Source organism: Pristiophorus japonicus, chromosome 12 (genome assembly GCF_044704955.1).
Source record: "Pristiophorus japonicus isolate sPriJap1 chromosome 12, sPriJap1.hap1, whole genome shotgun sequence".
In the NCBI taxonomy this organism is placed as follows: domain Eukaryota; kingdom Metazoa; phylum Chordata; class Chondrichthyes; family Pristiophoridae; genus Pristiophorus; species Pristiophorus japonicus.
In genome coordinates, this window is record NC_091988.1 from 176,735,515 (window position 1) to 176,754,680 (window position 19,166).

At 42.3% G+C, this 19,166-nt stretch overlaps 1 protein-coding gene across 3 annotated transcripts in view; it reads right to left on the bottom strand.

Moving 5' to 3' along the window:
• Window positions 1-12,176: 12,176 nt before the first annotated feature.
• Window positions 12,177-19,166, bottom strand: part of nol4lb (nucleolar protein 4-like b) — a 322,631-nt gene continuing 315,641 nt past the window's right edge. For all 3 annotated transcript variants that reach the window (XM_070896203.1, XM_070896201.1, XM_070896202.1), the window contains one exon: window positions 12,177-15,350. In XM_070896203.1, the coding sequence (XP_070752304.1) occupies window positions 15,148-15,350 (203 nt within the window). In that variant the 3' untranslated portion in view covers window positions 12,177-15,147. The remainder of the gene's footprint in view (window positions 15,351-19,166) is intronic.

Consider the following 19,166-nt stretch of genomic DNA (forward strand, 5'->3'; position numbering starts at 1 on the left):
TTGCTCCGTGTGTGGACAAGGGCAGAGACTGCAGGGAGGATGAGCAAACTGACCACAGCACCATGGTACAGGAGCCCATTCAAGTTGGGAGGGGAAAAGAGGGGGGGGGGCGGAAAGGAGAGAAAGAGAGCGGGGGGGGGGGAAAGAGTAAAAAGAAATATAGTAGAGGTAGGGGACAGTATAATTGGGGGGATAGATACTGTTCTCTGCAACTGACAGTGTGAGACCTGAAGGCTGTGTGGCCTGCCCAGTGCCAGGGTGAAGGACATTTCCTCTGGGCTATAGAGGAACTTGGAGTGAAAGGGGAAAGATCCAGTTGTCGTAGGTACCAATGACATAGAGGTTCTGCTGAGGGAGTATGAGCAGCTAAGGACTAAAAAAGCAGAACCATAAAGATAATAATCTCTGGATTACTACCTGAGCCATGAGTAAATTGGTATAGGGGAAATAAAATCAGAGATGAATGCAAGGCTCAAAGATTGGTGTGGGAGAAATGGGTTTTGATTCATGGGGGGCGGTTGGTGGTTCAGATGAGGGGAAATTTAAAAGTCAAAGAGTAAGGAGAAAGCAATAGTGCAGGGTAGCGATAGGGGTAATGATAACAGAGTGTGATAGGAAAGGACAGAGCGTATAAACATAAGCGTGCACTAGAAAATAGAGTCAGAGTAGGGCAAAATAGTAAAAAGACAAAATTAAAAGCTCTTTATCTGAATGCACGGAACATTCGTAACAAGATCGATGAGTTGATGGCACAAATAGAAATAAATGGGTATGATCTGATAGCCATTACAGAGTCATGGTTGCAAGGTGACCAAGGCTGGGAACTGAATATTCAGGGGTATTTGACATTTTGGAAAGATAGGCAGAAAGGAAAAGGAGGTAGGGTAGCTTTGTGAAAAAGGATGAGATCAGTGCAGTAGTGAGAAATGATATTGGCTCAGAAGATCAAGATGTAGAATCAGTTTGGGAGGAGATGAGAAATAATAAGGGAAAGAAGTCACTGCTGGGAGCAGTCTATAGGCCTACTAACAGTAGTTACACTGTAGGACAGAGTATAAATCAAGAAATAATAGAGGCTTGTAAGAAAGGTATGGCAATAATCATGAGCAATTTTAATCTTCATATAGATTGGACAAATCAAATTGGCAAAGGTAGCCTTGAGGTTGAGTTCATATTATATTCGGGATGGTTTTGTAGAACAATACGTTGTGGAACCAACCAGTGAGCAGGCTACTTTAGATCTGATAATGTGTAATGAGGTAGGATTAATTAATGATCTTATATTAAAGGATCCTCTGGGGAAGAGTAACCATAGCATGGTAGAATTTCAAATTAAGTTTTAGGGTAAGAAACTTGGGTCTCAAACCAGTGTCCTGAACTTAAATAAAGGTAATTACAAAGTTATGAAGGCAGAGTTGGCAGTGGACTGGGAAAATAGATTAAAGGGTAAGATGGTAGAAAAGCAGTGGTAGACATTTAAGGAGATATTTCATAACTCTCTTTCTAACTGGAATATATCTTTGCTGAAAGACTAAGAGAAGGATGAACCAACCTTGACAGCTAACTAAGGAAGTGAAGGATGGTATCAATTTGAAAACCAAGGCTTATACTGTTGCAAAAATTAGTGGTAAGCCAGAGGATTGGGAATTTTTTAGAAACCAGCAAAGGATGACTAAAAAAGTAATAGAGAGAAGATAGATTATGAGAGTAAACTAGCAAGGAATTTGGCCTCTCGAGCCTGCTCCGCCATTCAATAAGATCATGGTTGATCTGATCATGGACTCAGCTCCACTTTCCTGCTCACTCCCCATAACACTTTACTGCTTTATTGCTCAAAAATCTGTCTATCTCCGCCACAGCTCTCTGGGGCAGAGAATTCCATAGATTTACAACCCTCAGAGAAGAAATTTCTCATCTCAATTTTAAATGGGTGGCCCCTTATTTTAAGACGATGTCCCCTAGTTTTAGTTTCCCCTATGAGTAGAAATACTCTCTCTGTATCCACCTTGTCGAGCCCCCTCATTATCTTATAAGTTTCGATAAGATCACTTCTCATTCTTCTGAACTCCAATGCGTACAGGCCCAACCTACTCAACCTATCCTCATAAGCCAATCCCCTCATTTCCGGAATCAACCTAGTGAGCCTTCTCTGAACAGCCTCCAATGTGTGTATCCTTCCTTAAATACAGAGACCAAAACTGTTTGCAGTACTCCAGGTGTAGCCTCACCAATACCCTGTACAGTTATAGCTGGACTTCTCTGCTTTTATACTCTATCCCCCTTGCAATAAAAGCTAACATTCCATCTGTCTTCCTGATTACTTGCTGTACCTGCCTACTAACTTTGTGTTTCATGCACAAGGACCCCCAGCTCTCTCTGTACTGCAGCACTTTGCAATTTTTCTCCATTTAATTATCATTTGCTTTTCTATTATTTCTGAAAAGTGAATAACTAAGGAAATAAGGGAGAGTATCAAATTGAAAACAAAGGCATACAATGTGGCCAAGACCAGGGGGAGGCCAGAGGTTTGGAACATTTTTAAAAGCTAGCAGAGGATTTCTCAAAAAATGATTGAGAGGGTAGATTATGAAAGTAAACTAGTACGAAATATAAAAACAGATAGCAAGAGTTTCTACAGGTACATAAAAAGGAAAAGAATGGCTAAAGTAAATGTTGGTCCCATGGAGGATGAGACTGGGGAATTAATAATGGGAAACGGCGAGACTTTGACCAAATATTTTGTATCGGCTTTCATGCTAGAAGACACTAAAAGCATCCCAACAATAATAGATAATCAAGGAGCTATAGGAAGGGGGGGATGAGGGGGAGGGAAGGGGAGAGAGGAGAGGGGGGAGGGAGGGGGGGGGGGGAAGAGAGGAGGGGGGGGGGAGAGAGAGGAGAGGGGGGGAGAGAGAGGAGAGGGGGGGAGAGAGAGGAGAGGGGGGGGGAGAGAGAGGAGAGGGGGGGGAGAGAGAGGAGAGGGGGGGGAGAGAGAGGAGAGGGGGGGGGAGAGAGAGGAGAGGGGGGGGGAGAGAGAGGAGAGGGGGGGAGAGAGAGGAGAGGGGGGGGAGAGAGAGGAGAGGGGGGGGAGAGAGAGGAGAGGGGGGGGAGAGAGAGGAGAGGGGGGGGAGAGAGAGGAGAGGGGGGAGAGAGGAGAGGGGGGGAGAGAGAGGAGAGGGGGGGAGAGAGAGGAGAGGGGGAGAGAGGGAGAGAGAGGAGAGAGGGAGAGAGGGAGAGAGAGGAGAGGGGGAGAGAGAGAGAGAGAGAGAGAGAGGAGAGGGGGGGAGAGAGAGAGAGAGAGGAGAGGGGGGGGAGAGAGAGAGAAGAGAGAGAGAGGAGAGGGGGGGGAGAGAGAGAGAAGAGAGAGAGAGGAGAGGGGGGGGAGAGAGAGAGAAGAGAGAGAGAGGAGAGGGGGGGGGAGAGAGAGAGAAGAGAGAGAGAGGAGAGGGGGGGGAGAGAGAGAGAGGAGAGGGGGGGAGAGGAGAGGGGGGGGAGAGAGAGAGAGGAGAGGGGTGGAGAGGAGGGGGGGGAGAGAGAGAGAGAGGAGAGGGGGGGAGAGAGAGGGGGGGGAAGAGAGAGGGGGGGGGAAGAGAGAGAAGAGAGAGGGGGGGGAAGAGAGAGAGGAGAGAGGGGGGGAAGAGAGAGAAGAGAGAGGGGGGGGAAGAGAGAGAAGAGAGAGGGGGGGGAAGAGAGAGAGGAGAGAGGGGGGGGAAGAGAGAGAGGAGGGGGAAGAGAGAGAGGAGAGAGGGGGGGGAAGAGAGAGAGGAGAGAGGGGGGGGAAGAGAGAGAGGAGAGAGGGGGGGGAAGAGAGAGAGGAGAGAGGGGGGGGAAGAGAGAGAGGAGAGAGGGGGGGGAAGAGAGAGAGGAGAGAGGGGGGGGAAGAGAGAGAGGAGAGAGGGGGGGGAAGAGAGAGAGGAGAGAGGGGGGGGAAGAGAGAGAGGAGAGAGGGGGGGGAAGAGAGAGAGGAGAGAGGGGGGGGAAGAGAGAGAGGAGAGAGGGGGGGGAAGAGAGAGAGGAGAGAGGGGGGGGAAGAGAGAGAGGAGAGAGGGGGGGGAAGAGAGAGAGGAGAGAGGGGGGGGAAGAGAGAGAGGAGAGAGGGGGGGAAGAGAGAGAGGAGAGAGGGGGGGGAAGAGAGAGAGGAGAGAGGGGGGGGAAGAGAGAGAGGAGAGAGGGGGGGGAAGGGAGAGAGGGGGGGGAAGGGAGAGAGGGGGGGGAAGGGAGAGAGGGGGGGGAAGGGAGAGAGGGGGGGGAAGGGAGAGAGGAGAGAGGGGGGGGAAGAGAGAGAGGAGAGAGGGGGGGGAAGAGAGAGAGGAGAGAGGGGGGGGAAGAGAGAGAGGAGAGAGGGGGGGGAAGAGAGAGAGGAGAGAGGGGGGGGAAGAGAGAGAGGAGAGAGGGGGGGGAAGAGAGAGAGGAGAGAGGGGGGGGAAGAGAGAGAGGAGAGAGGGGGGGGAAGAGAGAGAGGAGAGAGGGGGGGGAAGAGAGAGAGGAGAGAGGGGGGGGAAGAGAGAGAGGAGAGAGGGGGGGGAAGAGAGAGAGGAGAGAGGGGGGGGAAGAGAGAGAGGAGAGAGGGGGGGAAGAGAGAGAGGAGAGAGGGGGGGGGGAAGAGAGAGAGGAGAGAGGGGGGGGAGAGAGGAGAGGGAGAGAGGGGACTTAAAACAATCACTATCTCTAGAGAAAAAGTACTAGGCAAACTAATGGAACTAAAGGTGAACAAGTACCCCGGACCTAATGGCCTGCATCCTAGGATCTTTAAAAGAAGTGGCTACAGAGATAGTGGATGCATTGGTTGTAATCTACCAAAATTCTCTGGATTCTGGAGAGGTCCAAGTAGATTTGAAAAATGCAAATGTAACATCCCTATTCAAGAAAGGAGGGAGACAGAAAGCTGGAAACTATAGACCACTAAGCCTAACATGTCACTGGAGTCCATTATTAAGGAAGTAATAGCAGGACATTTAGAAAATCATAATACAATCAAGCAGATTCAGCATGGTTTTATAAAAGGGAAATCATGTTTGACAAATTTGCTAGAGTTCTTTGAGGATGTAACATGCAGGGTGGATAATGGGGAACCAGTAGATGTAGTATATTTGGATTTCCAGAAGGTATTCGATAAGGTGCCACATAAAAGGTTACGGCACAAGAGTTCATGGGGTTGGAGGTAATATATTAGCATGGAGAGAGGATTGGCTAACTAACAGAGAGTTGGGATTAATGGGTCATTTTCAGGTTGGTAAACTAACTAGCAGGGTGCTGGGGCCTCAACTATTTGCAATCTATATTAATTACTTGGATAAAGGGACTGAGTGTAATGTAGCCAAATTTGCTGATGATATAAAGATAGGTGGAAAAGCAAGTTGTGAAGAGGACACAAAAAATCAGCAAAGGGATATAGATAGGTTGAGTGAGTTGGCAAACATTTGGCAGATGGAGTATAATGAAAGAAAATCTGAGGTTATCCACTTTGGTAGGAGGAATAAAAAAGCTAATTATTATTTAAATGGAGACTACTAAATGCTGCAGTACAGAGGAATTTGGGGGTCCTTGAACATGAAACACAAAAAGTTAGCATGCAGGTACAGCAAGTATTTAGGAAGGCAAATGTAATGTTGGCTTTTATTGCAAGAGCGATGGAGTATAAAAGTAGGGAAGTCTTGCTACAACTGTACAAGGTGTTGGTGAGACTAGAGTACTGCAGACAGTTTTAGTCTCCTTATTAAAGGAGGGATATACTGCATTGGGATGAAGGGGTTGTCTTAGGAAGACAGGTTGAGCAGGTTGGGCCTATACTCACTGGAGTTCAGAAGAATGAGAGGTGATCTTATTGAAATGTATAAGATTCTGAGGGGGCTGGGCAGGATGTTTCCTCTCATGGGGGAATCTAGAACTAGGGGGCAGAGTTTCAGAATAAGGGAGATGAGGAGGACTTACTTCTCTCAGAGGGTCATGAATCTTTGGAATTCTCTACCCCGGAGAGCTGTTGAGGCTGGGTAATCGAATATATTTAAGGTAGAGATTGACAGATTTTTGAAGTATAGGAGAGTCAGGCATTATGGGGAACGGGCAGGAAAGTGGAGTTGAGGCCAAGATCAGATCAGCCATGATCTTATTGAATGGCGGAGTAGGTTCGAGGGGCCAAATGGCCTACTGCTTCTATTTCCTCTGTTCTTATATTCCACTGAATTACTCCATATTTCTTAAGGGAGATATGGGGCTGAAAATTTGTAATCAAGCTATGCTGCTCGAACTACGGCAGAGTGAGAATCATGATCCACTGTGACTTGTGTTCCAGATCCTGTTGGGAATATCTAGGGTTAGGGTGGGATCCTGTCATTAAAATAATCCATTGGATGCCCACATTAGTATGAATGCATTTTGGGTGCCAGATTGGGAAAGGGGGGGGGGGGGGGGGGGGAACGGTAGCAGGAGTGAAAGAATCAGGCATATGCATCTTTTTGGATGCACTGTGAGTGAGTCGGTCCAGCTTCAAAGGCCACTGATCTATGGTAATCTGCTCCCTTTATGAGGCCACATTCAGAATATGAATGCTGTTATCTTTTGAGGGATTTTCTAGGCCATGACCCAGATTTGGAACTTCTGCCCGATTAACTTGGAGGCCGGTGACCTGTTGGTGTCCAAGTTTCTGGGGAGGTGACCATTCTGTGGCACTGTGTATTTTTTCATGTCAGGCTATCAATGGGATCGATGGAACTTCTGCTCACAATACCCGCCTGCCTGGTATTTCTGGGCCCAACCAATTTCCTGCCCTGGCTGGACCCCTTCTTCCTGTTTTACATTGAAATTCTGTCCCTGAGGAAGTTCACAATCACGTTTCTTTTTTACTAATGCTGCTCATTCACCCCTTGTTGCTGTACTTTATGCTTTAATAATGATTATTATGTGCAGCCTGAAAGACATTGTGGTGTACAACTCCAGTTCCCACCATATGACATTAAGTTTTGGTTCAGCGATTGTACAAATGTAGAGTGCTGTCCACAGCTCACCAAAACTACTGGAGCAGCAACTCCTAATGGCTAAAGCAGAAGAGACACTTGTGATACCAGTGAGTTATCCAAATTGAGGAGGTCCTCCTAATACTGGGAGGCACAGGTTGAAGGATATCCACAATAGGTTGGGTGGAGGGATTGCAGAACACATACAAACTTTCCCCAGAAATGATGTTGGGTTTCCAATATGCATTTAAAAAAATGTATTCATGGGATGTGGACACCGCCAGCAAGGTCAGCATTTATTGTCCATCTCTAATTGCTCTCGAGAAGGTGGTGGTGAGCTGCCTTATACAACTGAGTGGCTTGCTAGACATTTCAGAGGGCAGTTAAGAGTCAAATACATTGATATAGATTGGAGTCACGAATCAGCCAGACCAGGTAAGGGTGGCAGGTTTCCTTCCCTAAAGGACATTAGTGAACTAGATGGATTTTTATGATAATCTGGTAGTTTCATGGTCACCATCTAGCTTTTTATTCCAGATTTATTTAAATGAACTTACAATTCCCCAACTGCCCTGGTGAGATTCTGAACTCATGGCTTCGGATCATTAGTTCAGGGTTCTGGATTACTTGTCCAGTAACAAAACCATCATGCTGCAGTTTCTCTATTACACAGGATTACATAGGATATACGGCACAATAACAGGCCATTCGGCCCAACCAGTCCATGCCAGCGTTTATGCTCCACTCGAGCCACCTCATCTATGTGTGAAGGGTTGGGGCATGAGTTGCAGAGTTGTGTACACACACCCACAAGAGAGAAGCAACCAAGGAGAGGAGATGAGTGAGAAATGAACAACATTCACGTCGGTCTAATTTAATAATGCAATAACTAATTCAGTAACAGCCTGGCAAGAGAGTGGTAGAGTGAGAGTAGAGTAGCCTGCGCACACATTCAAATGACTGACGGGACCTGCTCTTGCACAAAAACTCAGTTCTAATGCCTGTATGTGGTATAGAGTCTATACCACATACAGGCACGCTTTACACCTTTCGAGACCCCTATGTAGTAGGTATTTTGGGGACTTCTTCATGATCAACAAATATAATAATTTCATATGGAACGGTCAAAGCTTTCTGTATAAGTAACTCAGATCTGAGACCAAAGTACTGCCACTTGGACTGAATAAATGTGTACAGCTGAAATGATTACAATATTACTGGAAGCCATAGTGAATACCTGTCAATTTCTTTAAATTAAAAAATGGTGAAATTTGCTCAATCCTATCAAAGCTGCCTTATTTACAGGATGGTGCAGGGTCACTGGTTTACATTGACTGCATAAGTCACATTTTTATTACTTGGGATTATTGGATTACATAGGATATATGACACAGAAACGGGGCATTCGGCCCAACCAGTTTATACTGGTGTTTATGCTCCACTCAAGCCCCCTCCTGTCTTTCCTCATCTAAATCTATCAGCATAATACTCTATTCTCTTCTCCCTCGTGCTTGTCTAGCCTCCCCTTAAATGCATCTATACTATTTGCTTCAACAACTCCCTGTGGTAGCGAGTTCCACATGTGTAAAGTTTCTTCTGAATTCCCTATTGGCTTTCTTGGTGACTATCTTATATTGATGGCCTCTAGTTATGCTCTTCCCCACAAGTGGAAACATTCTCTCTGTAGCCACTCTATTAAAACCTTTCATAATTAAAAAAGCTCTATTAGGTCAACCCTTGGCCTTCTTTTTTCAAGAGAAAAGATTCCCAGCCTGTTCATCCTTTCCTGATATGTATACCCTCGCATATTGGTATCATCCTTGTAAATCTTCTTTGCACCCTCTGCAGTGTCTCTATATCCCTTTTATAATATGGCGATCAGAACTGTACACAGAACTCCAAGTGTGGTCTAACTAAGGTTTGATACAGGTTTACCATAACTCTCCTACTTTTCAATTCTATAACTCTAGGAATAAATCCTAGTGTTTGGTTTGCTATTTTTTATGGCTTTGTTAACGTGTCGCAACTTTTAGTGATTTCTGTATTTGTACTCCAAGATCCCTTTGTTCCTCTACCCTACTCGCATCATCTAAGTAAAAAGTGACCTCTCTATTCTTCCACCCAAAATGTAATACCTCACATTTATCTGTGTTGAACTTCATTTGTCAATTATATGCTCATTCTGTAAGTTTACTAATGTCTTGTAATTTGTTGCAGTCCTCCTCAGTATTGACGATCCCCTGCCCCCAAATTTGGTGTCATCCGCAAATTTAGACATTATGTTTTTGATTCCAAAGTCTTAATTGTTAATATAAGTTTTGAATAACAGTGGTCCCAGCACTGATCCTGTGGAATACCATTACCCACCTTCTGCCACTGCGAATAGCTACCCCTTTATCTCTACTCTGCTTTCTCTCTTGAAGCCAGCTAGCTATCCATTATGCTACTTGTCCCCTCACTCCTCATTCTACTGTTGCACTACTTGAAGCCATTGGTAGCCTGTTACAAAATAAAAGTAGATTTGAAGTTGGCACTAAGAGAAGGAAAGGTGTTCCATTTCTCAGCTACAATTGTTTACATTAGTGATGCAACAATCAGCAATAGAATAATAATATAAAAGAATATTAGCATCTAAGTATCCTGTCTGATACACAGCATATTGGTTTTATTAGTACTCCATCTTATATATGTATATAGTTCAAAGAATATTCCACAGAGTATAATGAAACCAGTGCATGTTGCTAGTTTGACACCATACTGACAGCTCCAGCAAGATCATTGGTTCATAATTAAAGTGATATGTAAGTAGAACTGCCCATGCTATTCATTTAGCAAACAGAAAATACAAAGAACTCAGTTGCTTTACGTATATCAACACGAAGAATCAAGATATTAGCTACATGTATTGAAAAACATATTCACTATGTATATGCAATAAATATTAAAAGAATTTGGGTTATTTTGTTTGTTTTTTCTACAGCATTAATACAGGATATTGGAGAACACAAGAAAATCGCAAAATCTGTACATGTAAACAGCCACACTTTCACTGAGTCAAAAATCAGAAGGAAATACAAAGTTCACATTGGTATTAGGTACAAACAGTTAAGGAACCGGATTCTCCTTTTCCCAGTCAAAATAAATCAAAAGCACCACTATTTTGTTGTTTATTAACAACGTCCAGTTAATTTGCTGACTGCAACTGTACAACACATCAAATTCTAGCCAGTTAATGGTTATTAACCCTCTGAATCCTACAGGAAATATTTCTGCAGCAGTACAGTTAGCATTGTTCAGTGTCACTTGGAATGGTTTCCATTCAGAAAATGTCTTCCGCGTGGTCAGCATTTTCTGCGTAAGGGTGCAATAGTACAGTAGATCAACAAAGTAAACAACCTAACAGCTAGAATTTTTAAAAAAATCAGCACTCAATGATGACTGTGTAATTATACACAGTCCTCAGAACTACTCATTATCATTGTGCAACAACATTTCAGTGACTTTAAGTTATGGCTGAAAAATACTTAGTGGTCCCCCAGTTTTACTCAATAGCTGCACTTAAGAAAAAGTAACTCACAGCATCAAAGGGGGCTAAGATTGTCTTTTGCCTATTTTTTCTCTCTTTTCTGGAACTGCTAAGGACAACAACCCACACAGAACAAAACTTTGCAACATCCTGTACATAGAAAATATTTCCCCCCCCTCCCCCACCCACTACGAAGTAAGTCTGTGTCATATACAAATCACTCACAAGGACAATTAGCATAAAACAGAGGGCAGAGAACAGACACCTGCTCTTCGGCCTGAAAGAGGTCCCGAAAGTATATGAATGAGGTTATATTAAGCTTCCATCGCCTTTCAACATAGCTATCACAGTGGTGAAAATGACCACTGTTTCAAAATCCATTCATGCCATTGGTCTGTATAATTGGGCTGTTATGAGGATAGTAGCATTTTTAGTATGGATGAAGGAGTTTTTTTTTATATAAACAATTATGAATTTAATGACATTGAAACAAACATTAAAATTCACCTGATACTAGTGAACATGGGTGAATGCTAAATAGCCCAACAGATGATATAGTGAAGAAATTCTGATTTAAAGCCTTCGATACAGGATATGTTTGTTTAATAGGTCTCCGCATGGTACCAAGATAGCAACATAGGAACAGAAATCGGTCATTCAGTCCCTCGAGCCTGTCCTGCCATTCAATGAGATCATGGCTGATCCTAACTCCATTTACCTGCCTTGGCTCCATAGTCCTCAATAACCTTAGCTAGCAAAAATCTATCGATCTCAGATTTAAAATCATGAATTGAGCTAGCATCTACTGCTTTTTGTGAGTGAGTTTTACACTTCTACCACTCCTTGCATGAAGAAGTGTTACCTAATTTCTCTCTCGCATGGCCTGGCTCTAATTTAAGGTTATATTCCCATGTTCGAGTCTTCCTCACCAGCGGAAATGTTTCTCTCTATCTACCCTATTAATTCCTTTCAAACTCCTAAAAACCTCAATCAAATCACCCCTTAACCTTCTATAATTCCAGGGAATACAAGCCAAGTTTATGCAATCTCTCCTCATAATTTAACCCTTGAAGCCCTCGCAATGTTCTGGTGAATCTGCACTGTCCTCCTTCCAAGGCCAAAATATCCTTTCTAAGGTGCAGTGCCCAGAACTGTACACAGTGCTCCAGATGTGGTCTGACCAGGCCTTTGTATAGCTGTCACAAAACGTCCTCCCCTTTATAGTCTAGCCCTCTAGTTATAAAAGCTTAAAATTCCATTAGCCTTTTTGATTTTTTTTTGTATCAGACTATTACATTCTAGTGATCTGTGTACACGGACCCCTAAACCTCTTTGGACCTCCAAGGTTCCTAGCTTTTCACCATTTAAAAAAATACTCGGATCTCTCCTTCTTTGGTCCAAAATGGATGATGGGCTGGTTGAAGAATGTTTCTGTTTAAGGTTCACATTTGTTTACTAGCTGGTTCTATATTTAAATAAATATTGCTCTGCTGTTTTGGTCTTCATTCACAAGATGGTAGGAGCTGGAAAAAAAAACTGTGTATATTATTACACATTAATGGAAGTGTGCAGTAGCACCCCAACCATTAATATCAGCAAAATCTAGTGTGCATCATTTATTGGTGTAATGATCATTTAGTTCCTGAATAAATTTGTTATCGAATGAATAAGCATTACATTTCAAAATTAACATGGATTTTAAAAAGGTTTCCCCTGTACAATGAAATCTCAAATCATTATTTGAAGTTTGTTCAATGGGATATATCCATTCTTAAAAAAAGAACAGCATTTCACTGCAAGCTTTCACTACCCTCTTATTCAAATTGTTGCTAAATTCCAGTGTATAGTTTATTCATACTCTCCAGATGTGTTCTAAGAAGTGAAGTGAAAGAGGGAAGTTATCAACAGGTTGGGGGTGGGGGACAATGAGCAAGTAACATCTCAAGCTAATTGTTTTCTGCATCAGTCACTATATGAGGATTGGTATTAAGTTCCAATTCAAGGTGATGCAGACCTTTGTGTGTGATTAATTTTGACTCCACAGTTGATATTTAACATGTACTAATAATGAAGGGAAAACTGAGGTAGAGGTATCTCATAGAAAGCCTTTTTACAGGAATGCTTAAAGTTTAGGAGCCAGCATATTTAATGAGATCTGGGTAACATCAGTCCTGAAGCAATCTTTCTACAAAGTGAAGCTGAGGTTTGTTCCAAAGGTAGGGTAAACTTTAGATGCAGGCAGCAACCTATGGCACACATAATCTTCACTATTTAGGTATGGTTAAAAGTTGTAGGAGTTTGATCCTTTTTAAAAGAGACATCCTTTACTGGGTCCTCAGAGTGAAACTGTGGGTTTCCCACAGTAAGCAGGTTTTAATAGAGTTCTTTGGAAAGCTAACAACATTTTAACACTTGTAGCATTGGGAAGCAGATTGACTGACTTTCACAATTCATGCTCAGGGCATCTGTATTCTGTATGGGCAGCCCTATTCTCCTCTATAAAGTGTTAACTGCTAGCCTGAGCAAAATACTTTTATCTCGGGTAGATATTTCTGCAAAGTTAATGAGTTTACCCTTGAATGTAGAGAACAAGACTGTGTGGTAATTTGTAGGTTTTATTAGCCTGAAAGAAACCCAAACAATATAATTGCAGTGAAACAAACCTAAATATAGGTTAATGGCTTCTTGGAGCCATCTTGTTCAGAAATGTATACAGCCAGTGCCAGTGAAGAAAGTTTAACCTTTTGAGAACTAAATTTAATTTGAAACTTTCCAAACACAGTGTTTATTTCTTACAATATAAGACCTACAATAATTATTTTAAAGTTGCTAATGGTAACTATTTAAAAGCAGAATTAGAGAAAAGTATAAAATGACAAACCATTTCCTGTTTCACAGCATTTACTTTTTTAAAAATAGTAAAAATTTTAAGTTGATATAAATTGTTACCTGAGTTCTGAAAGGTTTCATGATGCACTTTCATTTGTTGAAAAGATAAAAACTTAATCTTGCAGAATTGGAGATCAAGCATTTGACAGTGAATAAAGTGAAAGAAATCTGATGTAACTTCATGAGATGACAGACTGCAACTGGCATTTGAGGCTTGCCTACAATAATGGATAAGTGCTTAACTGGCTGCATTTGTACCCCTCAGGCTGCCTTTATATTGTCAGTTCTAGCCAGGCAATATTCCATTTACACTGACTTGCTGGAACTTTTTCTCTTGCCCAAGAGATAGCGCTGCAAGTATATGCTTACGACTGTGCACGGAGCGCCTCTCCCAGCAGCTACATTTTAAATGTTTAGAGAGTGTGAGCGTCGGTGTTTACACTATCTGAACACTTTAAAAGGTGCCCAATAGGTCCAAGGCACGCCGGGGCACCTTTTACACTTGCTTTGATACTGAATGGATTTCCACTCCATGTGGTGTCAAACGGGTGGAGTGGGATTATCTCCTCCAGGCAATCTCTGGTTCTCTTTGGAGTCAAGCTGGATCCTGACTCTGCATTTATACTACAGCCAGTATTTATGTTAAAATATTATACTAATAACATGGAGGCTGATATGAAACTAGCTATGGCTAAAACTGGAGTTTTGTTGTCATATGGAATGTGTTTCTAAAGAATACCTATCCTGCTGACACATATGTATAAAATAACATTATAATTACAGGCTACAAATCCTATATTTTCCATCAGGCACATTCTGACATCAGAACATGCATTAGAATTCTTCACAGCTTATATGTCCAATATTAATAAACTAGCACTCAGCTGTGTCGCTCACTCTGATATACCAATCCATCTGTACAGGCAAGCACAAAATGGGCTGCATGTCTTATACTTAAAAAGTGCACGCCACTAATTATAGATAAATGTATGTGATCTTTCACCACCTTTGGACTTATATGTACACTCATATCTCTTGTACATTAATTTCACCCTAAAATTAATCTACACCCCCACCTTTGGGCTTATGTTATTCGATATATGATCAGATTTAATACCAGGACATTTTATTATGAGTGGATCCCCAACAGTTGCCTCCATTAGTTGTAGCAGTAATGTATTGCAGACCTCACTGCGGATACTATTTAGTGGATAAATGTCTAGATTTCAAAAGGAGTAAAAAACAGCTAGTACTCAGACAATATTTGTAAATTAGTTGAATAATGCATGTACCATTGATGCTACTATCCTCATAATACATCAAACTGATGACCAGAACGAACGCAAAACCAATAGAGATGAACTCCTCTGCTCTATTGTTCTTCCAGAAGGCCCAGACTAGGTTATTTCTATTAGCAGCGTTACTAGGTATTGCACCTGGGAATTGAATGCTATGTGGGTTTTGTATGGCAACTGGCCAGGAACTACAGCTGCCCGTGAAAGGAGCTGGGTCCTTGCACATGTCAAATCTTTCAGTTTGTGGTGCCAGCTAAGAAAACAAAGATACTCTGGTGAATGAGGTCCTTGGGTTGAAGACATATGCACTCACACTCGGTCCTGATGAAGGTCTGAGGTTAAAGGTTGGTGGCATTATCACTTCCATAGCAGCAATGGGTTAATGGCCATCATGTAACAAGAGGAATCTCCTCCCAATTTTCCAGTTTTGAACTGGGTAACTACAGGACGTGGGTTTTTATCACTAGGACTGTGCTGACAAGAGTCAATTCTGTTGTAAAATGAGGTTTTCCAGTTCATCTGCGGAGCGGAGGAGGAAGGCTGCTGACTCTCTGTAGCCAGCGATGAGCTGCCGGACCGCGTTAATTTCTGTTGGGCTGAGCTGTGCTGCTGGTACACTCCTGCTGTTGTTTGAGTTGGATGAAGTCGAGTTTGCGGCCAGTGCCTTCATGCTGAGATCAGTTGGACCTGAAAGGATTAAGAAATTAATCCATTTATTTTTCATTTTAAACATTTTAACATACTCAGTAGTTTTACTGACCAAAGGTTGATACTGATAAGAAACTTGCAGTATAAGCATAGGAGAAGAATCTTAATAGTGAAAATTTGTAACGTACATTTGTACGTGTAATGTTTAACCCTTTTGCAGCAGAACTGGATACTTACTTTTGAAAACACTGTAAAGATGTAATATGTGGGTTACAACAACTACCAGATTCTTATAACTCCTTGCGTTTTCACATCTGCTGCCTCACAGACAAGAAGGGAGGAAGTTGCTTGCTACTAGACTTCATCAAATTGGTGAAAAGCCCCAAGAGTAATAAGTATTTGTGATGTTTAGACATACGTTAACTCCATAGCCTAGAAATTGAGCCTTTAAGCTGATGATAAGTGGGGAAATATGGCAATAAAATTGGGAACTTCTGCAGTCCCAATAAGTCTACATTACTGGCCATGTGAGGAGGCTTCTGTGTACTAAAAGAGTACAGTGTGGTATTAGGTTAATGAAGACAATTAATACTAGCATAATTGTCATTTACTGGGGAGGGGAGAGAAGGAAGAGGAACCATATTTATCAGCTTCCATAACTTGTGTGCTATGTGCTCCTAATATCTGTATAACTCTGGTTTTTGAACTAAAGCAGTACCTTTGCAGTGGAGATTTACTGGGAAATAGCTCAGTTTCAAGCAATACTGTTGTCTAAACACAGCAGAAAAATAATTGCATTCATTGCTCCCCAATCACTGGATTTGGCTATGGAGCATCAGCAGGTTAAGGAATGAGTTACAGAAATGTGAGGCAGCACCAAAGAGATATTATCTGGAATCCCAGGTCTCAGGAGGCTACAGTTTAGTAGGGAGGCAGTAGCCAAACTGTGATGTCTCCTACACAAAAGCCTTAAGACAACAACTATATATTGATCAGATCAGCCATGATCTTATTGAATGGCGGAGCAGGCTCGAGGGGCCAAATGGCCTACTCCTGCTCCTATTTCTTATGTTCTTATAGACAGTAATATAAATAGCCGTGAAGATCTGCGCAGCTTTGATTTTTATGCTTCTGACTCCTTCCAGTTCCTGACACTGGGGACATCTGCAGTGTCAACCAATTTGCTACTCACAGATGCAGCCAGGATAGCGACTGATGATTAGTCACGAGGCCAACACTTTCCTAACATTTACCGCTTAGCAGCAGTGAAAGAGTTGCACAGTTCCATAGTAGGGCTGACTTTCCATGAGTTTATAGGGTAATTGATTGGCTACAATAATTGCATCAATGCTCCTGCCCATAATGATGTGACCTACATGAACAGTAAGTGATTCTACTCTCTCATGTTTTGTTGGTCTGCAGCTACGAGAATAGAATCATCCGGGTCAATGGCTAGATTCTTGCAGCTCCCTTGATAAATTTATTTTGCCCCAATTTTCTTTGTCGGCCTTATTTGAAGGGGGAAGTAGCAGTGAAACAATGGCCCCAGGGAGACCCATAATACCATTGCACCACCCATGGAGAGAACCTGAGCGCTGATACAATGAGGCTCACCAGGATCATTATTAAGCATATTGAAACAGTGTTTCAAATGTCTGGATGAATTATAGAACAACCTCCCTCTCCCCTCACCACAGTCATGTGCTGTAGGCTTCATAAATTTGCTCTGACACAGAGTCCAGGAGGTGTGCCAGTGTGATAAAGATGCTTTGTAACACTAATGTATTCTTGAAGTCTGTTGTGCTCGGTACTACAGATAATACAAGATAGTTAGCTTAGGTGCCCCTTAAAAAAAACTCCTGTACACAAAACAAAGAATTTGCCTAAAACTCCTTTAGCACCACTGTCCTCTTTCTCTACTACCATCAATGCCCATCACTTTCACTGTTGCTGCATTATTCTGCTCAATTACACTCTCAGAATAATGTACAAATCAAAAAAAAATCACTGAATAATTTGCATGATGTGTGAATGATGTCAATGTGTTTAGTCATAGTGCTTCCCCTTTGTACAGGTAAATTATGTGATGGGCAACGTCTAACCTACAATATCTTCTAAAATATATGCGTGTTGGTTGGCTCCAGGGTTTCACTGGAAGTTTGCTAGACAAAAAGGCCCTAGACCTCTTTTGCTGGACCAGGTGCTTCTGGGGGGGGGGGGGGGGGGGGAAGGAAGAGGTAGCCATTAGTCACAAGAATTGTGTGCCTCCTCTCCCTGACTCCTTACAGCAGAGTTTACAGTGTCTGGCCTATAAAACCGTGTTTCCTCAACTCTGTAAAATTCTACAGCAATGTTGTTGAGTATATATCCACCTTCCAGTGTTATTTCAGGTACTTAACTAATTCCCAGTGCCGGTCACAGCTGATTTAGAGGATTAGTGCTTCTCCCTTTTCACTGGTAGGCTTGTTGCATGGAAGATATAGTCCAAATGTCATCAAAATTTGACAGCAAAACTTGAAATAAACCAGCAAGCTCTATTATACCCAAAAGTCTTTAACAACTAACTGTTTATCCACGAATAGCACATCAAAAGCAATTTCCAAGCTTACAAGATCAAGTGCTCTGATAAGCAGAGTAGAGTCATAAACTGAAATCATTTAGAAGTTCCTGTTGGTCAATGATGGTGGAAAAAATCACAAATATTATGATCTCTAGATAATCTAATTTTACTAATAACAATCTCTTGATTAAAATTATCACTAGCTCTTTAAAAAAAAATTTCCAGCACAATGGCAAGCTTGCTATTTCCCCAAGTCCCTGTGTTCAACGTGGGAGGAGTGAACAAACTGCAGCAAAAACAAATTCACTTCCCTCCTCCAGTTATTAACTCCTTGCTGCAATACAGTTCCACAGGCAGCTTTGATACCTAACCCAGTTGTCTGTTCTTCACATGAACATTGACGGTGGACATCAGCAGGTTTTTAAGACCACTGTGGACATCAGAGCAAATTGTAATCCTGTCCTCACCCAATATCCACACATATTTCTAGTCGGGGTCACTGGACAGCAATCAAGAAATGAAATCCTGATCGATTTTCCTTCTCCTAACCTAGGGTGATGATACCAATTGAAGCATAGCCCTGAGTCAGTGATTTCTGCATATGCGTGGGATCGTTAGTGTCGGTCTGACATGAACTATGCACTGGATAAATCAGCTGAACCATCAGGGGACCTCACAGATTTCAGCTTCACATCTCTGCCATCTGTATTCTGCTCCCAATTGCTATGTAGTATACCATATCTGTCACTCCAGTTAATCTGGAGGAGTAGGAAAAGCGTTTTTTACCAATGTGCTGGACAAATTATACACATATATATTATATATAGAAATGGAAAAAAAAAATACAATTCAGTTTAAAAAGAATAACATCCACAGGGACTGTACTTTTGCTGTGCATATTGTTCCTTTCATTCGAGAAGGTGATAACCGAAATGCTTCTTGCTCTATGGCATCAGAACGGTTAATTATCAATCTCTCCTTGCTGCATATTTTCATATAGTAACTCAGAATGACAATTACAAACATACAAGTGATACTGGAGTCTTCAGGATATATGAAACAACCGTCCTCTCTTCACCTTAATCACTGAACTGGTGAAAAGAAAACAACTAAGTCCGGTACATCACACATGTATCAAAGCAGGCTTTGAGAAGTTGTAATTTATTTTCCCTGCGAATTGGTTTTACTAGGAAGTGATTCCCCATTGTCCAGAGGGCACAGGCAAAAGTTTCCAATGCCATCTTTGGCTTAGTTACTTGGAGCCAGGAGCGATTGGCCCAGTGGAACTTCCTCAA